This window comes from Oncorhynchus keta, chromosome 1, assembly GCF_023373465.1.
Source record: "Oncorhynchus keta strain PuntledgeMale-10-30-2019 chromosome 1, Oket_V2, whole genome shotgun sequence".
Lineage (NCBI taxonomy): Eukaryota > Metazoa > Chordata > Actinopteri > Salmoniformes > Salmonidae > Oncorhynchus > Oncorhynchus keta.
The window spans coordinates 7,812,495-7,832,200 of record NC_068421.1 but is presented as its reverse complement, the minus strand read 5'-3'; the positions used below and the strand labels follow the sequence as shown (position 1 = coordinate 7,832,200).

The window sequence follows — 19,706 nt, the reverse complement described above, 5'->3', positions numbered from 1 at the left end:
TCCCCTATAGCACCATGCTGTCCTCTATAGCACCATGCTGTCCCCTATAGCACCATGCTGTCCCCTATAGCACCATGCTGTCCCCTATAGCACCATGTAGTCCCCTATAGCACCATGCTGTCCCCTATAGCACCATGCTGTCTCCTATAGCACCATGTAGTCCCCTATAGCACCATGTAGTCACCATGCTGTCCCCTATAGCACCATGTAGTCCCCTATAGCACCATGCTGTCCCCTATAGCACCATGCTGTCCCCTATAGCACCATGCTGTCCCCTATAGCACCATGTAGTCCCCTATAGCACCATGTAGTCCCCTATAGCACCATGTAGTCCCCTATAGCACCATGTAGTCCCCTATAGCACCATGTAGTCCCCTATAGCACCATGTAGTCCCCTATAGCACCGTGCTGTCCCCTATAGCACCATGTAGTCACCATGTAGTCCCCTATAGCACCATGTAGTCCCCTATAGCACCATGTAGTCCCCTATAGCACCATGTAGCCCCCTATAGCACCATGTAGCCCCCTATAGCACCATGTAGTCCCCTATAGCACCATGTAGTCCCCTATAGCACCGTGCTGTCCCCTATAGCACCATGTAGTCACCATGTAGTCCCCTATAGCACCATGTAGTCCCCTATAGCACCATGTAGTCCCCTATAGCACCATGTAGCCCCCTATAGCACCATGTAGCCCCCTATAGCACCATGTAGTCCCCTATAGCACCATGTAGTCCCCTATAGCACCATGCTGTCCTCTATAGCACCATGCTGTCCCCTATAGCACCATGCTGTCCCCTATAGCACCATGCTGTCCCCTATAGCACCATGTAGTCCCCTATAGCACCATGTAGTCCCCTATAGCACCATGTAGTCCCCTATAGCACCATGTAGTCCCCTATAGCACCATGTAGTCCCCTATAGCACCGTGCTGTCCCCTATAGCACCATGTAGTCACCATGTAGTCCCCTATAGCACCATGTAGTCCCCTATAGCACCATGTAGTCCCCTATAGCACCATGTAGCCCCCTATAGCACCATGTAGCCCCTATAGCACCATGTAGTCCCCTATAGCACCATGTAGTCCCCTATAGCACCATGCTGTCCCCTATAGCACCATGTAGTCACCATGCTGTCCCCTATAGCACCATGTAGTCCCCTATAGCACCATGATGTCCCCTATAGCACCATGTAGTCACCATGCTGTCCCCTATAGCACCATGTAGTCCCCTATAGCACCATGTAGTCCCCTATAGCACCATGTAGACATGAACTGTTTACTTTCCTTAATGTACTAGCACTGCTAGGTCATGTGACGTGTGTTCTAGTAAGATGCTCAGCGAATCTACAACAATCACTCTAGATTGGTTGCTATTTTGATTATAAAAAATAAAAAAACTGTTTTCTTCTTCTCTCCTCCTACAGTAGAAGAGTCTGATATCATTGACCTGGAGAAGCGCTATTGGCTGCTGAAAGCCCAGTCCAGGACCGGACGCTTTGACTTGGAGACCTTGTCTCGCTGGTCTCTCCTCCTATTCACGCTTCGCTAAGTGAAGGTGTGTAATGTTTCTGATGTGTATTTGTGATGCAGGTAGATTATCATGGGGACCTGGTGCCCCCCTTCAGCCAGACAGTTACCCATGAACATTCAAACACTCACAAAATGATGTTTAAATGTCATACTTTGTACACGTATATATGGATTATTTGGTTGAGAAGCCCTTCTGCTGGTCTCTCAACGTTTAGGACCATGTTGTTTGGGATTAAGTACATTAAAGCCCAGATTTATTTTGACCACAGAAGCCCCCCCGCACCACTGCTTGTGTTGTGAAAACATGGGGGTTTGTCCCAACCATACCGGCTGGGCTGGCCTTGGGAAGAGTTGTCTTTTGTGCTAGCTAACGTTTGCTTATAGCTGCATTGGTTAGCAGCTAACGGTTAGCAGCTAACGTTAGCTAGCATGTAGCTAGCAGGCTAACTTGATTATAAGGGCAAACATGTCGACAATGACCTGAACAGGAGAATGTTGGCCATTTTTATTTGTGACTTTGTCACTTGACTGTTGGCTGTGTTTTGAGTTTGGCGGCAATAGTAGCAGCTTAGTGACCTTCTGCTCCCTCTCACTCCACTGGCTTCCAGAGCGAGGCAAAATGAGGGTCTTTCGAGTGGGCGGGGTTTTAGTGTGAAGACACACCTCTCCCCAAGGCCAGCCCAGCGGCTATGTCTGGCCCCAAACCCCATGTTTTCTTTCAAACAAAAAATGTATCTCACAACACGAGCAGTGGGGTTGGGTGGCTTTCTGTTTTGAAAAGTCATGTTATGCATGTCTAGCACTTTTATATATATATATATATATATTTATATATCTATCTATATCTGTATATATATCTATATATAACTTTTAAATTAATATTTAAAAGTTTCTGTCAGAATTTCTGTTTTACATTTCAATCTGTGGTTCATGATGTAAAATACACAATTTACGTTAACATTTATAAATGTGATCCCTGTGATCCGGTTGAACGAGTTCCCCTCTGTTTTTATTCAAGCCCTCACACAAAAGCTATTTCTCTATTACAAAGATCAATTTTCTAGTAGAACTTGGCTAATTTAGCATACTTGTCTTTTCAAATCAAATCAAATTTATTTATATAGCCCTTCGTACATCAGCTGATATCTCAAAGTGCTGTACAGAAACCCAGCCTAAAACCCCAAACAGCAAACAATGCAGGTGTAGAAGCACGGTGGCTAGGAAAAAAACTCCTAGAAAGGCCAAAACCTAGGAAGAAACCTAGAGAGGAACCGGGCTATGTGGGTGGCCAGTCCTCTTCTGGCTGTGCCGGGTAGAGATTATAACAGAACATGACCAAGATGTTCAAATGTTCATAAATGACCAGCATGGTCGAATAATAATAAGGCAGAACAGTTGAAACTGGAGCAGCAGCACAGTCAGGTGGACTGGGGACAGCAAGGAGCCATCATGTCAGGTAGTCCTGGGGCACGGTCCTAGGGCTCAGGTCCTCCGAGAGAGAGAAAGAAAGAGAGGATTAGAGAGAGCATATGTGGGGTGGCCAGTCCTCTTCTGGCTGTGCCGGGTGGAGATTATAACAGAATGTGGCCAAGATGTTCAAATGTTCATAAATGACCAGCATGGTTGAATAATAGTAAGGCAGAACAGTTGAAACTGGAGCAGCAGCATGGCCAGGTGGACTGGGGACAGCAAGGAGTCATCATGTCAGGTAGTCCTGGGACATGGTCCTAGGGCCCAGGCCAGTTGAAACTGGAGCAGCAGCATGGCCAGGTGGACTGGGGACAGCAAGGAGTCATCATGTCAGGTAGTCCTGGGGCATGGTCCTAGGGCTCAGGTCCTCCGAGAGACAGAAAGAAAGAGAGAGGAGGAGAGAATTAGAGAACGCACACTTAGATTCACACAGGACACCGAATAGGACAGGAGAAGTACTCCAGATGTAACAAACTGACCCTAGCCCCCGACACATAAACTACTGCAGCATAAATACTGGAGGCTGAGACAGGAGGGGTTTGCTCTTGTTTTCCAGGTTTGTTTCATGCCTTTGATGAGAACCGGGACAATCACATCGACTTTAAGGAGATCTCCTGTGGCCTGTCCGCCTGTTGCCGGGGCCCGTCGCCGAGAGGCAGAAATGTAAGAGCTGCTGTGTGATCTGTTCTCGTCGGTAGTGATTTCCCCAACCTATAAGGTTTCCCTTTTACATTTACATTTAAGTCATTTAGCAGACGCTCTTATCCAGAGCGACTTACAAATTGGTGCATTCACCTTATGAGATCCAGTGGAACAGTCACTTTACAATAGTGCATCTAAATCATTATTATTATGGTGCATGTGAGTGGAAGAGAAGCAGAGAGGCAGAGTTTTTTTTTTCCCCCTGTGGATGTTTGTTCTCGTCTTCTTCTTATGTCGACTGCCTCTGAATAGTCATTAGTGTGTCATCTACCCTGTCGGCTAAATTATCGTCAGGCCTTAAAATGACATTTTCACTCTTGGAAATGACAGCAGATATTGGAATGTTAAGACTCTAAGATCTAAGTAATGCAGACAATACGGAGGAATTGGGGCGGCAGGTAGCCTAGTGGTTAGAGTGTAGAGCCGGCACGGTAGCCTAGTGGTTAGAGTGTAGAGGCTGCAGGGTAGCCTAGTGGTTAGAGCGTAGAGGCGGCAGGGTAGCCTAGTGGTTAGAGCGTAGAGGCGGCAGGGTAGCCTAGTGGTTAGAGCGTAGAGGCGGCAGGGTAGCCTAGTGGTTAGAGCGTAGAGGCGGCAGGGTAGCCTAGTGGTTAGAGCGTAGAGGCGGCAGGGTAGCCTAGTGGTTAGAGCGTAGAGGCGGCAGGGTAGCCTAGTGGTTAGAGCGTAGAGGCGGCAGGGTAGCCTAGTGGTTAGAGCGTAGAGGCGGCAGGGTAGCCTAGTGGTTAGAGCGTAGAGGCGGCAGGGCAGCCTAGTGGTTAGAGCGTAGAGGCGGCAGGGTAGCCTAGTGGTTAGAGCGTAGAGGCGGCAGGGCAGCCTAGTGGTTAGAGCGTAGAGGCGGCAGGGTAGCCTAGTGGTTAGAGCGTAGAGGCGGCAGGGTAGCCTAGTGGTTAGGCGTAGAGGCGGCAGGGTAGCCTGATGGTTAGAGCGTAGAGGCGGCAGGGTAGCCTAGTGGTTAGAGCGTAGAGGCGGCAGGGTAGCCTAGTGGTTAGAGCGTAGAGGCGGCAGGGTAGCCTAGTGGTTAGAGCGTAGAGGCGGCAGGGTAGCCTAGTGGTTAGAGCGTAGAGGCGGCAGGGTAGCCTAGTGGTTAGAGCGTAGAGGCGGCAGGGTAGCCTAGTGGTTAGAGCGTAGAGGCGGCAGGGTAGCCTAGTGGTTAGAGCGTAGAGGCGGCAGGGTAGCCTAGTGGTTAGAGCGTAGAGGCGGCAGGGTAGCCTAGTGGTTAGAGCGTAGAGGCGGCAGGGTAGCCTAGTGGTTAGAGCGTAGAGGCGGCAGGGTAGCCTAGTGGTTAGAGCGTAGAGGCGGCAGGGTAGCCTAGTGGTTAGAGCGTAGAGGCGGCAGGGTAGCCTAGTGGTTAGAGCGTAGAGGCGGCAGGGTAGCCTAGTGGTTAGAGCGTAGAGGCGGCAGGGTAGCCTAGTGGTTAGAGCGTAGAGGCGGCAGGGTAGCCTAGTGGTTAGAGCGTAGAGGCGGCAGGGTAGCCTAGTGGTTAGAGCGTAGAGGCGGCAGGGTAGCCTAGTGGTTAGAGCGTAGAGGCGGCAGGGTAGCCTAGTGGTTAGAGCGTAGAGGCGGCAGGGTAGCCTAGTGGTTAGAGCGTAGGCGGCAGGGTAGCCTAGTGGTTAGAGCGTAGAGGCGGCAGGGTAGCCTAGTGGTTAGAGCGTAGAGGCGGCAGGGTAGCCTAGTGGTTAGAGCGTAGAGGCGGCAGGGTAGCCTAGTGGTTAGAGCGTAGAGGCGGCAGGGTAGCCTAGTGGTTAGAGCGTAGAGGCGGCAGGGTAGCCTAGTGGTTAGAGCGTAGAGGCGGCAGGGTAGCCTAGTGGTTAGAGCGTAGAGGCGGCAGGGTAGCCTAGTGGTTAGAGCGTAGAGGCGGCAGGGTAGCCTAGTGGTTAGAGCGTAGAGGCGGCAGGGTAGCCTAGTGGTTAGAGCGTAGAGGCGGCAGGGTAGCCTAGTGGTTAGAGCGTAGAGGCGGCAGGGTAGCCTAGTGGTTAGAGCGTAGAGGCGGCAGGGTAGCCTAGTGGTTAGAGCGTAGAGGCGGCAGGGTAGCCTAGTGGTTAGAGCGTAGAGGCGGCAGGGTAGCCTAGTGGTTAGAGCGTAGAGGCGGCAGGGTAGCCTGGTGGTTAGAGCGTAGAGGCGGCAGGGTAGCCTAGTGGTTAGAGCGTAGAGGCGGCAGGGTAGCCTGAGTGGTTAGAGCGTAGAGGCGGCAGGGTAGCCTAGTGGTTAGAGCGTGAGGCGGCAGGGTAGCCTAGTGGTTAGAGCGTAGAGGCGGCAGGGTAGCCTAGTGGTTAGAGCGTAGAGGCGGCAGGGTAGCCTAGTGGTTAGAGCGTAGAGGCGGCAGGGTAGCCTAGTGGTTAGAGCGTAGAGGCGGCAGGGTAGCCTAGTGGTTAGAGCGTAGAGGCGGCAGGGTAGCCTAGTGGTTAGAGCGTAGAGGCGGCAGGGTAGCCTAGTGGTTAGAGCGTAGAGGCGGCAGGGTAGCCTAGTGGTTAGAGCGTAGAGGCGGCAGGGTAGCCTAGTGGTTAGAGCGTAGAGGCGGCAGGGTAGCCTAGTGGTTAGAGCGTAGAGGCGGCAGGGTAGCCTAGTGGTTAGAGCGTAGAGGCGGCAGGGTAGCCTAGTGGTTAGAGCGTAGGGCGGCAGGGTAGCCTAGTGGTTAGAGCGTAGAGGCGGCAGGGTAGCCTAGTGGTTAGAGCGTAGAGGCGGCAGGGTAGCCTAGTGGTTAGAGCGTAGAGGCGGCAGGGTAGCCTAGTGGTTAGAGCGTAGAGGCGGCAGGGTAGCCTAGTGGTTAGAGCGTAGGGGCGGCAGGGTAGCCTAGTGGTTAGAGCGTAGGGGCGGCAGGGTAGCCTAGTGGTTAGAGCGTAGGGGCGGCAGGGTAGCCTAGTGGTTAGAGCGTAGGGCGGCAGGGTAGCCTAGTGGTTAGAGCGTAGGGGCGGCAGGGTAGCCTAGTGGTTAGAGCGTAGGGGCGGCAGGGTAGCCTAGTGGTTAGAGCGTAGGGGCTGCAGGGTAGCCTAGTGGTTAGAGCGTAGGGGCTGCAGGGTAGCCTAGTGGTTAGAGCGTAGGGGCTGCAGGGTAGCCTAGTGGTTAGAGCGTAGGGGCTGCAGGGTAGCCTAGTGGTTAGAGCGTAGGGGCTGCAGGGTAGCCTAGTGGTTAGAGCGTAGGGGCTGCAGGGTAGCCTAGTGGTTAGAGCGTAGGGGCGGCAGGGTAGCCTAGTGGTTAGAGCGTAGGGGCGGCAGGGTAGCCTAGTGGTTAGAGCGTAGGGGCTGCAGGGTAGCCTAGTGGTTAGAGCGTAGGGGCTGCAGGGTAGCCTAGTGGTTAGAGCGTAGGGGCTGCAGGGTAGCCTAGTGGTTAGAGCGTAGGGGCTGCAGGGTAGCCTAGTGGTTAGAGCGTAGGGGCTGCAGGGTAGCCTAGTGGTTAGAGCGTAGAGGAGGCAGGTACCCTAGTGGTTAGAGCGTAGAGGAGGCAGGTAGCCTAGTGGTTAGAGCGTAGAGGAGGCAGGTAGCCTAGTGGTTAGAGCGTAGAGGAGGCAGGTAGCCTAGTGGTTAGAGCGTAGGGGCGGCAGGGTAGCCTAGTGGTTAGTGCGTAGAGGAGGCAGGTAGCCTAGTGGTTAGTGTAGAGGAGGCAGGTAGCCTAGTGGTTAGAGTGTAGAGGAGGCAGGTAGCCTAGTGGTTAGAGTGTGGAGGAGGCAGGGTAGCCTAGTGGTTAGTGTAGAGGCGGCAGGTAGCCTAGTGGTTAGACTGTAGGGGCGGCAGGGTAGCCTAGTGGTTAGTGTAGAGGTGGTAGGTAGCCTAGTGGTTAGAGTGTAGAGGTGGCAGGTAGCCTAGTGGTTAGAGCGTAGAGGCGGCAGGTAGCCTAGTGGTTAGAGCGTAGAGGAGGCAGGTAGCCTAGTGGTTAGAGCGTAGGGGCGGCAGGGTAGCCTAGTGGTTAGTGTAGAGGAGGCAGGTAGCCTAGTGGTTGGTGTAGAGGAGGCAGGTAGCCTAGTGGTTAGAGTGTAGAGGAGGCAGGTAGCCTAGTGGTTAGAGTGTAGAGGAGGCAGGTAGCCTAGTGGTTAGAGTGTAGAGGAGGCAGGTAGCCTAGTGGTTAGAGTGTAGAGGAGGCAGGTAGCCTAGTGGTTAGAGTGTAGAGGAGGCAGGTAGCCTAGTGGTTAGAGTGTAGAGGAGGCAGGTAGCCTAGTGGTTAGAGTGTAGAGGAGGCAGGTAGCCTAGTGGTTAGAGTGTAGAGGAGGCAGGTAGCCTAGTGGTTAGTGTAGAGGAGGCAGGTAGCCTAGTGGTTAGAGTGTAGAGGAGGCAGGTAGCCTAGTGGTTGGTGTAGAGGAGGCAGGTAGCCTAGTGGTTAGAGTGTAGAGGAGGCAGGTAGCCTAGTGGTTAGAGTGTAGAGGAGGCAGGTAGCCTAGTGGTTAGAGTGTAGAGGAGGCAGGTAGCCTAGTGGTTAGAGTGTAGAGGAGGCAGGTAGCCTAGTGGTTAGACTGTAGAGTAGGCAGGTAGCCTAGTGGTTAGACTGTAGAGGAGGCAGGTAGCCTAGTGGTTAGAGTGTAGAGGCGGCAGGGTAGCCTAGTGGTTAGAGTGTAGAGGCGGCAGGGTAGCCTAGTGGTTAGAGTGTAGAGGCGGCAGGGTAGCCTAGTGGTTAGAGTGTTGAGGAGGCAGGTAGCCTAGTGGTTAGAGTGTAGAGGCGGCAGGGTAGCCTAGTGGTTAGAGTGTAGAGGCGGCAGGTAGCCTAGTGGTTAGAGTGTTGAGGAGGCAGGTAGCCTAGTGGTTAGAGTGTTGAGGAGGCAGGTAGCCTAGTGGTTAGTGTAGAGGAGGCAGGTAGCCTAGTGGTTAGAGTGTAGAGGAGGCAGGTAGCCTAGTGGTTAGAGTGTAGAGGAGGCAGGTAGCCTAGTGGTTAGAGTGTAGAGGCGGCAGGTAGCCTAGTGGTTAGAGTGTAGAGGAGGCAGGTAGCCTAGTGGTTAGAGTGTAGAGGAGGCAGGTAGCCTAGTGGTTAGAGTGTAGAGGAGGCAGGTAGCCTAGTGGTTAGAGTGTTGAGGAGGCAGGTAGCCTAGTGGTTAGAGTGATGGACTAGTAACCGAAAGGTTGCAAGATCGAATCCCAGAGATAAGGAAAACATCTGTTGTTCTGCCCCTGAACAGTTATCCCGCTGTTCCTAGGCCGGCATTGAAAATAATATTTATATTTTTCCTAACTGACTTGCCTCATTAAATAAAGGTCAAATAAGTAAAAACAGATGACACGACACTGAGGAAAACAGATGACACGACACTGAGGAAAACAGATGACACGACACTGAGGAAAACAGGTGACACAACACTGAGGAAAACAGATGACACGACACTGAGGAATACAGATGACACGACACTGAGGAATACAGATGACACGACACTGAGGAAAACAGGTGACACAACACTGAGGAAAACAGATGACACAACACTGAGGAAAACAGATGACACGACACTGAGGAAACAGATGACACAACACTGAGGAATACAGATGACACGACACTGAGGAATACAGATGACACAACACTGAGGAATACAGATGACACGACACTGAGGAATACAGATGACACAACACTGAGGAATACAGATGACACGACACTGAGGAAAACAGATGACACAACACTGAGGAAAACAGATGACACAACACTGAGGAATACAGATGACACGACACTGAGGAATACAGATGACACAACACTGAGGAATACAGATGACAACACTGAGGAAAACAGATTGCACGACACTGAGGAAAACAGATGACACAACACTGAGGAATACAGATGACACTGAGGAATACAGATGACAACACTGAGGAATACAGATGACACAACACTGAGGAATACAGATGACACGACACTGAGGAATACAGATGACAACACTGAGGAATACAGATGACACAACACTGAGGAAAACAGATGACACAACACTGAGGAATACAGATGACACGACACTGAGGAATACAGATGACACAACACTGAGGAATACAGATGACACGACACTGAGGAATACAGATGACAACACTGAGGAATACAGATGACACAACACTGAGGAATACAGATGACACGACACTGAGGAATACAGATGACACGACACTGAGGAAAACAGATGACACGACACTGAGGAATACAGATGACACGACACTGAGGAAAACAGATGACAACACTGAGGAAAACAGATGACACGACACTGAGGAATACAGATGACACGACACTGAGGAATACAGATGACAACACTGAGGAATACAGATGACACGACACTGAGGAATACAGATGACAACACTGAGGAAAACAGATGACACAACACTGAGGAATACAGATGACAACACTGAGGAATACAGATGACACGACACTGAGGAATACAGATGACAACACTGAGGAAAACAGATGACACAACACTGAGGAAAACAGATGACACAACACTGAGGAAAAACAGATGACACAACACTGAGGAAAACAGATGACACAACACTGAGGAAAACAGATGACACAACACTGAGGAAAACAGATGACACAACACTGAGGAAAACAGATGACACGACACTGAGGAATACAGATGACACAACACTGAGGAAAACAGATGACACAACACTGAGGAAAACAGATGACACAACACTGAGGAAAACCGATGACACAACACTGAGGAAAACAGATGACACAACACTGAGAAAACAGATGACACGACACTGAGGAAAACAGATGACACGACACTGAGGAAAACAGATGACACGACACTGAGGAATACAGATGACACAACACTGAGGAAAACAGATGACAACACTGAGGAAAACAGATGACAACACTGAGGAATACAGATGACACGACACTGAGGAAAACAGATGACAACACTGAGGAATACAGATGACACGACACTGAGGAATACAGATGACACGACACTGAGGAATACAGATGACACAACACTGAGGAATACAGATGACACAACACTGAGGAAAAACAGATGACACAACACTGAGGAATACAGATGACACAACACTGAGGAAAAACAGATGACTAGCAGAATTACTTTGGTACAACTGCGGGTTGAACAGCGACCGCGGCTTTATTTAATTTGACATGGAAGACATATTGATACCGTAGGTCTTTTTTCTCCAAATGCTGCCTGTATAATACAATATAAAATACACATTAAACACTATATACATCGCATCCGGAAAGTATTCAGACCCCTTGACTTTGTCCACATTTCCTTAAAATGGATTCTATTTTTTTATTATTTTTTTATCCTCATCAATCTACTCACACCACCACCCCATGTTTTCAACTGGCCTACCTGGTGAAATAAAAGAGAATGACAAAGTGAAAACAGGTTTAGACATTTTTGCACTTTTATAAAAAAATATATATTAAAAAAATAATAAGAAACTGATATACCTTATTTTCATAAGTATTCAGACCCTTTGTCTATGAAACTCTTAAATTGAGCTCAGGTGCATCCTGTTTCCATTGATCATCCTTGAGATCTTTTCTCAACTTCATTGGACTCCACCTGTGGTAAATTCAATTGAATTGGACATGATTTGGAAAGGCACACACCTGTTTATATAAGGTCCCACAGTTGACCGTGCATGTCAGAGCAAAAACCAAGCCATGAGGTTGAAGGAATTGTCCATAGAGCTCCGAGACAGGATTGTGTCGAGGCACAGATCTGGGTAAAGGTACTAAAACATTTCTGCAGCATTGAAGTTCTCCAGGAACACAGTGGCCTCCAACATTCAATGGAAGAAGTTTGGAACCACCAAGACTCTTCCTAGCGCTGTGGCCACCTGACCAAACTGAGCAATCGGGGAGAAGGACCTTGGTCAAAGATAGGACCAAGAACCCGATGGTCACTCTGACAGAGCTCCAGAGTTCCTCTGTAGAGATGGGGAGAACCTTCCATAAGGACAACCATCTCTGCAGCACTCCACCAATCAGGCCTTTATGGTAGAGTGGCCGGACGGAAGCCACTCCTCAGTATAAGGCACCTGACAAGCCCCTCAGACCATGAGAAACAAGATTCTCTTGTCACCCATTCAATCTACCTTTTTAACTCTTCATTGTTTTTGATGGGAGCATGATTGTCCACCAACGGCTATTGAAGACATCTGCCAAGAGGTTCAAAACTAAATCAGGTTCAGCGATTAGCAGAAATAAAATCAAAGTCACTAAAATAAAGATCATGTAGAAATATATATATATTTTTTTAAAAGCCTGTTCACGGAACTTTTTAAAGGTCCTCTTTGTGATGTCACAAAGCTTAGATTTTGTCTTCTAACATCTCCATGAACAAACAACTGGGCAACGGTCGCTAATGTCTTGGGATCTAAGACGCCAGCAGAAACATATTTCTCTGGTGTATTTGTTAAAATAAGATCAATCGGAGATTACTTGAAGGATCTCTAGGTTTGGTCCGAGGTAGACTTAAGTCACCAGCTGAATCAGTTTTAGATCATTTTAAGCTCTATTGTAGTCTGTAGTTATAATATATAATATAAATATATATATGCCATTTAGCAGACGCTTTTATCCAAAGCGACTTACAGTCATGTGTGCATACATTCTACGTATGGGTGGTCCCGGGAATCGAACCCACTACCCTGGCGTTACAAGCGCCATGCTCTACCAACTGTGCTACAGAAGGACCACAAAACTACAAACTACAATGTTATACGTTGTGGAATATTTTTGTATGTTCCCTTCTTTCTTGTTTCCCCAGTTTGTTTCAAAGTGTTTGATGTGGACCGGGATGGGGTTCTGTCTCGAGACGAAATCCATGAAATGGTGGTCGCACTCCTGGAGGTGTGGAAAGACAATCGCACATACACAATCCCTGTGAGTACTGGTAGTCACACACACACTCCCTGTGAGTACTGCTGGGATACAGGCTAAACGGCTAGTGTGTTGGAGGTGGTTGGGTTTGAATAAGTTACCTCAGTTTTGATTCTTGTTGTCCTGTTTTCAGGAGCTGCTCACCAACGTGTCGGACGTAGTGGAGGGAATCCTGAAGATGCACGACACGACCAAGGTGAGACTCTTCTAGGAGATATATCAGGTGTTTATGGGGCAGTCTGGGTAGCCTAGCGGTTAGAGTGGAGGGACGGCAGGTAGCCTAGTGGTTAGAGTGGAGGGACGGCAGGTAGCCTAGTGGTTAGAGTGGAGGGACGGCAGGTAGCCTAGTGGTTAGAGTGGAGGGACGGCAGGTAGCCTAGTGGTTAGAGTGGAGGGCGGCAGGTAGCCTAGTGGTTAGAGTGGAGGGACAGGCAGGTAGCCTAGTGGTTAGAGTGGAGGGACGGCAGGTAGCCTAGTGGTTAGAGTGTAGAGGCGGCAGGTAGTCTAGTGGTTAGACTGGAGGGGCAGGCAGGTAGCCTAGTGGTTAGAGGGAGGGACGGCAGGTAGCCTAGTGGTTAGAGTGGAGGGGCGGCAGGTAGCCTAGTGGTTAGAGTGGAGGGGCAGGCAGGTAGCCTAGTGGTTAGAGTGGAGGGACAGGCAGGTAGCCTAGTGGTTAGAGTGGAGGGACGGCAGGTAGCCTAGTGGTTAGAGTGGAGGGACGGCAGGTAGCCTAGTGGTTAGAGTGGAGGGGCGGCAGGTAGCCTAGTGGTTAGAGTGGAGGGGCAGGCAGGTAGCCTAGTGGTTAGAGTGGAGGGCGGCAGGTAGTCTAGTGGTTAGACTGGAGGGGCAGGCAGGTAGCCTAGTGGTTAGAGTGGAGGGACGGCAGGTAGCCTAGTGGTTAGAGTGGAGGGGCGGCAGGTAGCCTAGTGGTTAGAGTGGAGGGGCAGGCAGGTAGCCTAGTGGTTAGAGTGGAGTGACAGGCAGGTAGCCTAGTGGTTAGAGTGGAGGGACGGCAGGTAGCCTAGTGGTTAGAGTGGAGGGACGGCAGGTAGCCTAGTGGTTAGAGTGGAGGCGCAGGCAGGTAGCCTAGTGGTTAGAGTGGAGGGACGGCAGGTAGCCTAGTGGTTAGAGTGGAGGGGGCGGCAGGTAGCCTAGTGGTTAGAGTGGAGGGACGGCAGGTAGCCTAGTGGTTAGAGTGGAGGGACTGCAGGTAGCCTAGTGGTTAGAGTGGAGGGACGGCAGGTAGCCTAGTGGTTAGAGTGGAGGGACGGCAGGTAGCCTAGTGGTTAGAGTGGAGGGACGGCAGGTAGCCTAGTGGTTAGAGTGTAGGGACGGCAGGTAGCCTAGTGGTTAGAGTGTAGAGGCGGCAGGTAGCCTAGTGGTTAGAGTGGAGGGCGGCAGGTAGCCTAGTGGTTAGAGTGTAGTGGCGGCAGGTAGCCTAGTGGTTAGAGGGGAGGGGCGGCAGGTAGCCTAGTGGTTAGAGTGGAGGGGCGGCAGGTAGCCTAGTGGTTAGAGTGGAGGGGCGGCAGGTAGCCTAGTGGTTAGAGTGGAGGGGCGGCAGGTAGCCTAGTGGTTAGAGTGGAGGAACGGCAGGTAGCCTAGTGGTTAGAGTGGAGGGACGGAAGGTAGCCTAGTGGTTTAGAGCATTGGGCCAGTAACCGAAAGGTTGCTGGATCGAATCCCGAGCTGACAAGGTACAAATATGTTGTTCTGCCCCTGAACAAAGCCACTGTTCCCGGTAGGCCGTCAATGTAAAGAAGAATTTGTTATTAACTGACTTGCCTAGTTAAAAAAAAAAAAAAATAATAGTATTTTTATGTCTGTAATGTGTTTGGGACTATACTTCTCATAATGCGACTGCTGTCCACTGACATTTAGTCCTTGTTGTATTTGACCCTAACCTTTGACTCCCGCACACACAGCTGGGTCACCTGACCCTAGAGGACTACCAGATCTGGAGTGTGAAGAGCGCTCTGGCCAACGAGTTCCTCAACCTGCTGTTCCAGGTCAGAAAACACACACACACACATTCATTTTGTGGTTTGTTCCAGGTGTGTGTGTGTCTCTGTTTTGTAGTTGACTTTCTGTGTGTGTTTTCTGCAGGTGTCCCACATTGTCCTGGGCCTTCGGCCTGCTACTCCTGACGAGGAGGGACAAATCATCAGGTATAAACATCTCCCGATGAACTCTTGTGTTGTACACCTCTACACTTTTTAAAGCTCTGCAATCTCGTGTGTGTGTGTGTGTGTGTGTGTGTGTGTGTGTGTGTGTGTGTGTGTGTGTGTGTGTGTGTGTGTGTGTGTGTGTGTGTGTGGTGTGGTGTGGTGTGTTGTTCAGGGGTGGCTGGACAGAGAGGCCAGACATGTGCTTCAGCCTGGTGAGAACAGGTTCCTCATCTCCAGCCAGTGGTGGAAGCTGTGGAAGGACCACGTCAACTATGTGAGTCGAAGTCCAAATCTGTGTCCCAAATGACACCAGGGCCCGTGGGGTCAAACGTAGTGCGCTACATAGGGGATAGGGTGCCAAGTGCCCTACGTAAAGAGGGTGGTGCCAAGTGCACCACATAGGGAATAGGGTGCCAAGTGCGCTACATAGGGAATAGGGTGCCAAGTGCGCTACATAGGGAATAGGGTGCCAAGTGCGCTACATAGGAATAGGGTGCCAAGTGCGCCACATAGGAATAGGGTGCCAAGTGAACTACGTAGGGATAGGGTGCCAAGTGCCCTACGTAGGGAGGGTGGTGCCAAGTGCACCACATAGGGAATAGGGTGCCAAGTGCGCAATATAGGGAATAGGGTGCCAAGTGCACAATATAGGGAATAGGGTGCCAAGTGCCCGACATAGGGAATAGGGTGCCAAGTGAACTACGTAGGGGATAGGGTGCCAAGTGCCCTACGTAGGGAGGGTGGTGCCAAGTGCACCACATAGGGAATAGGGTGCCAAGTGCACTACATAGGGAATAGGGTGCCAAGTGCCCGACATAGGGAATAGGGTGCCAAGTGCCCGACATAGGGAATAGGGTGCCAAGTGAACTACGTAGGGGATAGGGTGCCAAGTGCACTACATAGGGAATAGGGTGCCAAGTGCCCGACATAGGGAATAGGGTGCCAAGTGCACTACATAGGGGATAGGGTGCCAAGTGCACTACATAGGGAATAGGGTGCCAAGTGCGCTACATAGGGAATAGGGTGCCAAGTGCGCTACATAGAGGGGATAGGGTGCCCAGTGCACTACATAGGGGGATAGGGTGCCAAGTGCACCACATAGGGGATAGGGTGCCAAGTGCACTACATAGGGGATAGGGTGCCAAGTGCACTACATAGGGGATAGGGTGCCAAGTGCACCACATAGGGGATAGGGTGCCAAGAGCACTACATAGGGGATAGGGTGCCCAGTGCACTACATAGGTGATAGGGTGCCAAGAGCACTACATAGGGTGCCCAGTGCACTACATAGGGGATAGGGTGCCAAGTGCCCTATGTTGGGAGTGGGGTGTCGTTTGGGAAGCCTAACTTAAGTTGAAGAGCAGAATATGATAATCACAACAGCCAAGGTTACTGACCATCCTCTCCTCTCTCTCCCCAGGACCACAAGTCCATCCTGGTGGATCAGCCCTCTATCCTCTCCTCTCTGAGGAATCCTCAGGCCTCTGCGACCGTCGAGCCTTCCCCCTGGAGCCAGGGGGTAGGTGAAGGTCTGGGGGTCCCCGGCCCAGCCAGCCCCTCAGAGGAGAGGTCCCCTGATGCTGTGTCCTCTGAAGCCACAGAGACCCAAAGCACAGGTCAGTTCCCAGACTGGCCACTAGAGGGAGCTAGAGCCCTGAGTACCAGGCCATTAGGACCTGATGGGAGCTAGAGCCCTGAGTACCAGACAGGCCACTAGGGAGCTAGAGCCCTGAGTACCAGGCCATTAGGACCTGATGGGAGCTAGAGCCCTGAGTACCAGACAGGCCACTAGGGAGCTAGAGCCCTGAGTACCAGGCCATTAGGACCTGATGGTAGTTAGAGCCCTGAGTACCAGACCATTAGAGCCTGATGGGAGCTAGAGCCCTGAGTACCAGACCATTAGAGCATGATGGTAGTTAGAGCCCTGAGTACCAGACCATTAGGACCTGATGGTAGTTAGAGCCCTGAGTACCAGACCATTAGGACCTGATGGTAGTTAGAGCCCTGAGTACCAGACCATTAGAGCCTGATGGGAGCTAGAGCCCTGAGTACCAGACCATTAGGACCTGATGGTAGTTAGAGCCCTGAGTACCAGGCCATTAGGACCTGATGGTAGTTAGAGCCCTGAGTACCAGGCCATTAGGACCTGATGGTAGTTAGAGCCCTGAGTACCAGACCATTAGGACCTGATGGTAGTTAGAGCCCTGAGTACCAGACCATTAGGACCTGATGGTCGTTAGAGCCCTGAGTACCAGGCCATTAGAGCCTGATGGTCGTTAGAGCCCTGAGTACCAGACCATGAGGACCTGATGGTAGTTAGAGCCCTGAGTACCAGGCCTTTACTGTTTTTATAAACTAGTTTTAACCTTTTACTACATCCCCTCTAAGGGTACTTGAACCTGACTGTAAAGTGTGTTACTCTGATTCCGTCACCCCTCCCACAGTGGTGACCCCCCAGGCCGGCCCCTCAGCCACAGAGACCTCTTTTGCCCGGCAACACAACGTGTCAGACAACAACCAGTGTTTCTCCGGGGCCAACGGCCACATCCCTCCCTCCCTCAGTCCCATCTGGCAGCTCAGAGGGCCAACGGCCACATCCCCTCCCTCCCTCAGTCCCATCTGGCAGCTCAGAGGCCTGGAGCCATCGACAACCAGTGTTTCTCCGGGGCCAACGGCCACATCCCCTCCCTCCCTCAGTCCCATCTGGCAGCTCAGAGGCCTGGAGCCATCGACAACCAGTGTTTCTCCGGGGCCAACGGCCACATCCCCTCCCTCCCTCAGTCCCATCTGGCAGCTCAGAGGCCTGGAGCCATCGACAACCAGCCCCTGGTCAACACAGACCCCATGAAGGTGTGTGTTTGCCCCCTATATTAAATAGTGGTTACATCTAATACATCGTCTTGTACATTTTCCAACATCAAGTTGTTGATTTAAGTTCAAAGAGAAAATGTTTTTATTCCATCCAACCGTTCGTCTGTCTCTCTCTCTCCCCGTCTGTCTCTCTCTCTCCCCGTCTGTCTCTCTCCCCGTCTGTCTCTCTCTCCCCGTCTGTCCCTCTCTCCCCGTCTGTCTCTCTCTCCCCCGTCTGTCTCTCTCTCCCCCGTCTGTCTTTCTCTCCCCGTCTGTCTCTCTCTCCCCGTCTGTCTCTCTCTCCCCGTCTGTCTCTCTCTCCCCGTCTGTCTCTCTCTCCCCATCTGTCCCTCTCTCTCCGTCTGTCTCTCTCTCCCCGTCTGTCTCTCTCTCCCCGTCTGTCTCTCTCTCCCTGTCTGTCTCTCTCTCTCCCCGTCTGTCTCTCTCTCCCCGTCTCTCTCTCTCTCCCCGTCTCTCTCTCTCTCCCCGTCTCTCTCTCTCTCCCCCGTCTGTCTCTCTCTCTCTCCCCGTCTGTCTCTCTCTCTCTCCCCGTCTGTCTCTCTCTCTCTCCCCGTCTGTCTGTCTCTCTCTCCCCGTCTGTCTGTCTCTCTCTCTCCCCGTCTGTCTGTCTCTCTCTCCCCGTCTGTCTGTCTCTCTCTCCCCGTCTGTCTGTCTCTCTCTCCCCGTCTGTCTGTCTCTCTCTCCCCGTCTGTCTGTCTCTCTCTCCCGTCTGTCTGTCTCTCTCTCCCCGTCTGTCTGTCTCTCTCTCTCCCGTCTGTCTGTCTCTCTCTCTCTCCCCGTCTGTCTGTCTCTCTCTCTCCCCGTCTGTCTGTCTCTCTCTCTCCCCCGTCTGTCTGTCTCTCTCTCTCCCCGTCTGTCTGTCTCTCTCTCCCCGTCTGTCTGTCTCTCTCTCTCTCTCTCTCTCTCTCTCTCTCTCTCTCTCTCTCTCCCCGTCTGTCTCTCTCTCTCTCTCTCTCTCTCCGTCTGTCTCTCTCTCTCCGTCTGTCTCTCTATCTCTCTCCGTCTGTCTCTCTCTCTCTCTCCATCTCCCTCTCTCTCTCTCCGTCTGTCTCTCTCTCTCTCGATCTCTCTCCGTCTGTCTATCTCTCTCCGTCTGTCTCTCTCTATCTCTCGCCCTCTCTATCTGTCTGTCTGTCTGTCTGTCTGTCTGTCTCTCCGTCTGTCTCTCTCTCTCTCTCCGTCTGTCTCTCTCTCTCTCCGTCTGTCTCTCTCTCTCTCTCCGTCTGTCTCTCTCTCCGTCTCTCTCTCTCTCTCTCTCTCTCTCTCTCTCTCTCTCTCTCTCTCTGTCTCTCTCTCTGTCTCTCTGTCTCTCTCTCTCTCTCTCTCTCTCTCTCTCTCCGTCTGTCTCTCTCTCCGTCTCTCTCTCTCTCTCTCTCTCCGTCTCTCTCTCTCTCTCTCTCTCCGTCTGTCTCTCTCTCTCTCTCTCTCTCTCTCTCTCTCTCTCTCTCTCTCTCTCTCTCTCTCTCTGTCTGTCTGTCTGTCTGTCTCTCTCTCTCCGTCTGTCTCTCTCTCTCCGTCTCTCTCTCTCCGTCTGTCTCTCTCTCTCTCTCTCTCTCTCTCTCTCCGTCTGTCTCTCTCTCTCTCTCCGTCTGTCTCTCTCTCTCTTCTCCGTCTGTCTCTCTCTCTGTCTGTCTCATAGAGGACATGTGCAGGTTGGTTGGTCTGTCAGACACTGTCCTCATCTAATGGCAGGAAGCAATGTAGTGCGCTGCCAACCCACAGCTCTCTGCGTCCTCCCCAACGGGACGGTTAGCCTATTCTCATCAGAGAGGTCTCTGAAACCTTTCAAATTTGGTCTCTGTCTCTCTCTGTCGGTCTCTCTCTGTCCTCCTGTCCATGGTCTTATCTCTGAGCTCTGTGACGATACGGCCAGACATTAGGCATGTCCTGTGTATGTCCATCTTCAGTAGTGGAGGAGAAGGTCATGTGTTTTATCTGTGTCCTCCTCTGACCCCCTGTCTCTCTCCTGTACCCCCCCCAGGCCCCCTCATTGACCATGGAGGGAGGCCGGCTGAACCCGTCCTTACAGCTGGTGGCGGGCAGGGACTTTGAGACGGTGCCAGAGCCGGTTTGGAGGGCGCTGTTCCACTGGTATGGAGCCAACCTCAGCCTGCCACGGCCGGTACGTATGGACCACGACCACCCCTCACATTATGGACCACA

At 51.6% G+C, this 19,706-nt stretch overlaps 1 protein-coding gene across 1 annotated transcript in view; it reads left to right on the top strand.

Moving 5' to 3' along the window:
- LOC118380406 (ubiquitin carboxyl-terminal hydrolase 32-like) overlaps positions 1 to 19,706 on the top strand; it is a 175,935-nt gene that overhangs the window by 114,018 nt on the left and 42,211 nt on the right. Inside the window, exon 15 of the mRNA XM_052469303.1 lies at positions 19,525 to 19,665. Coding sequence (XP_052325263.1) covers positions 19,525 to 19,665 — 141 coding nt within the window. The remainder of the gene's footprint in view (positions 1 to 19,524; positions 19,666 to 19,706) is intronic.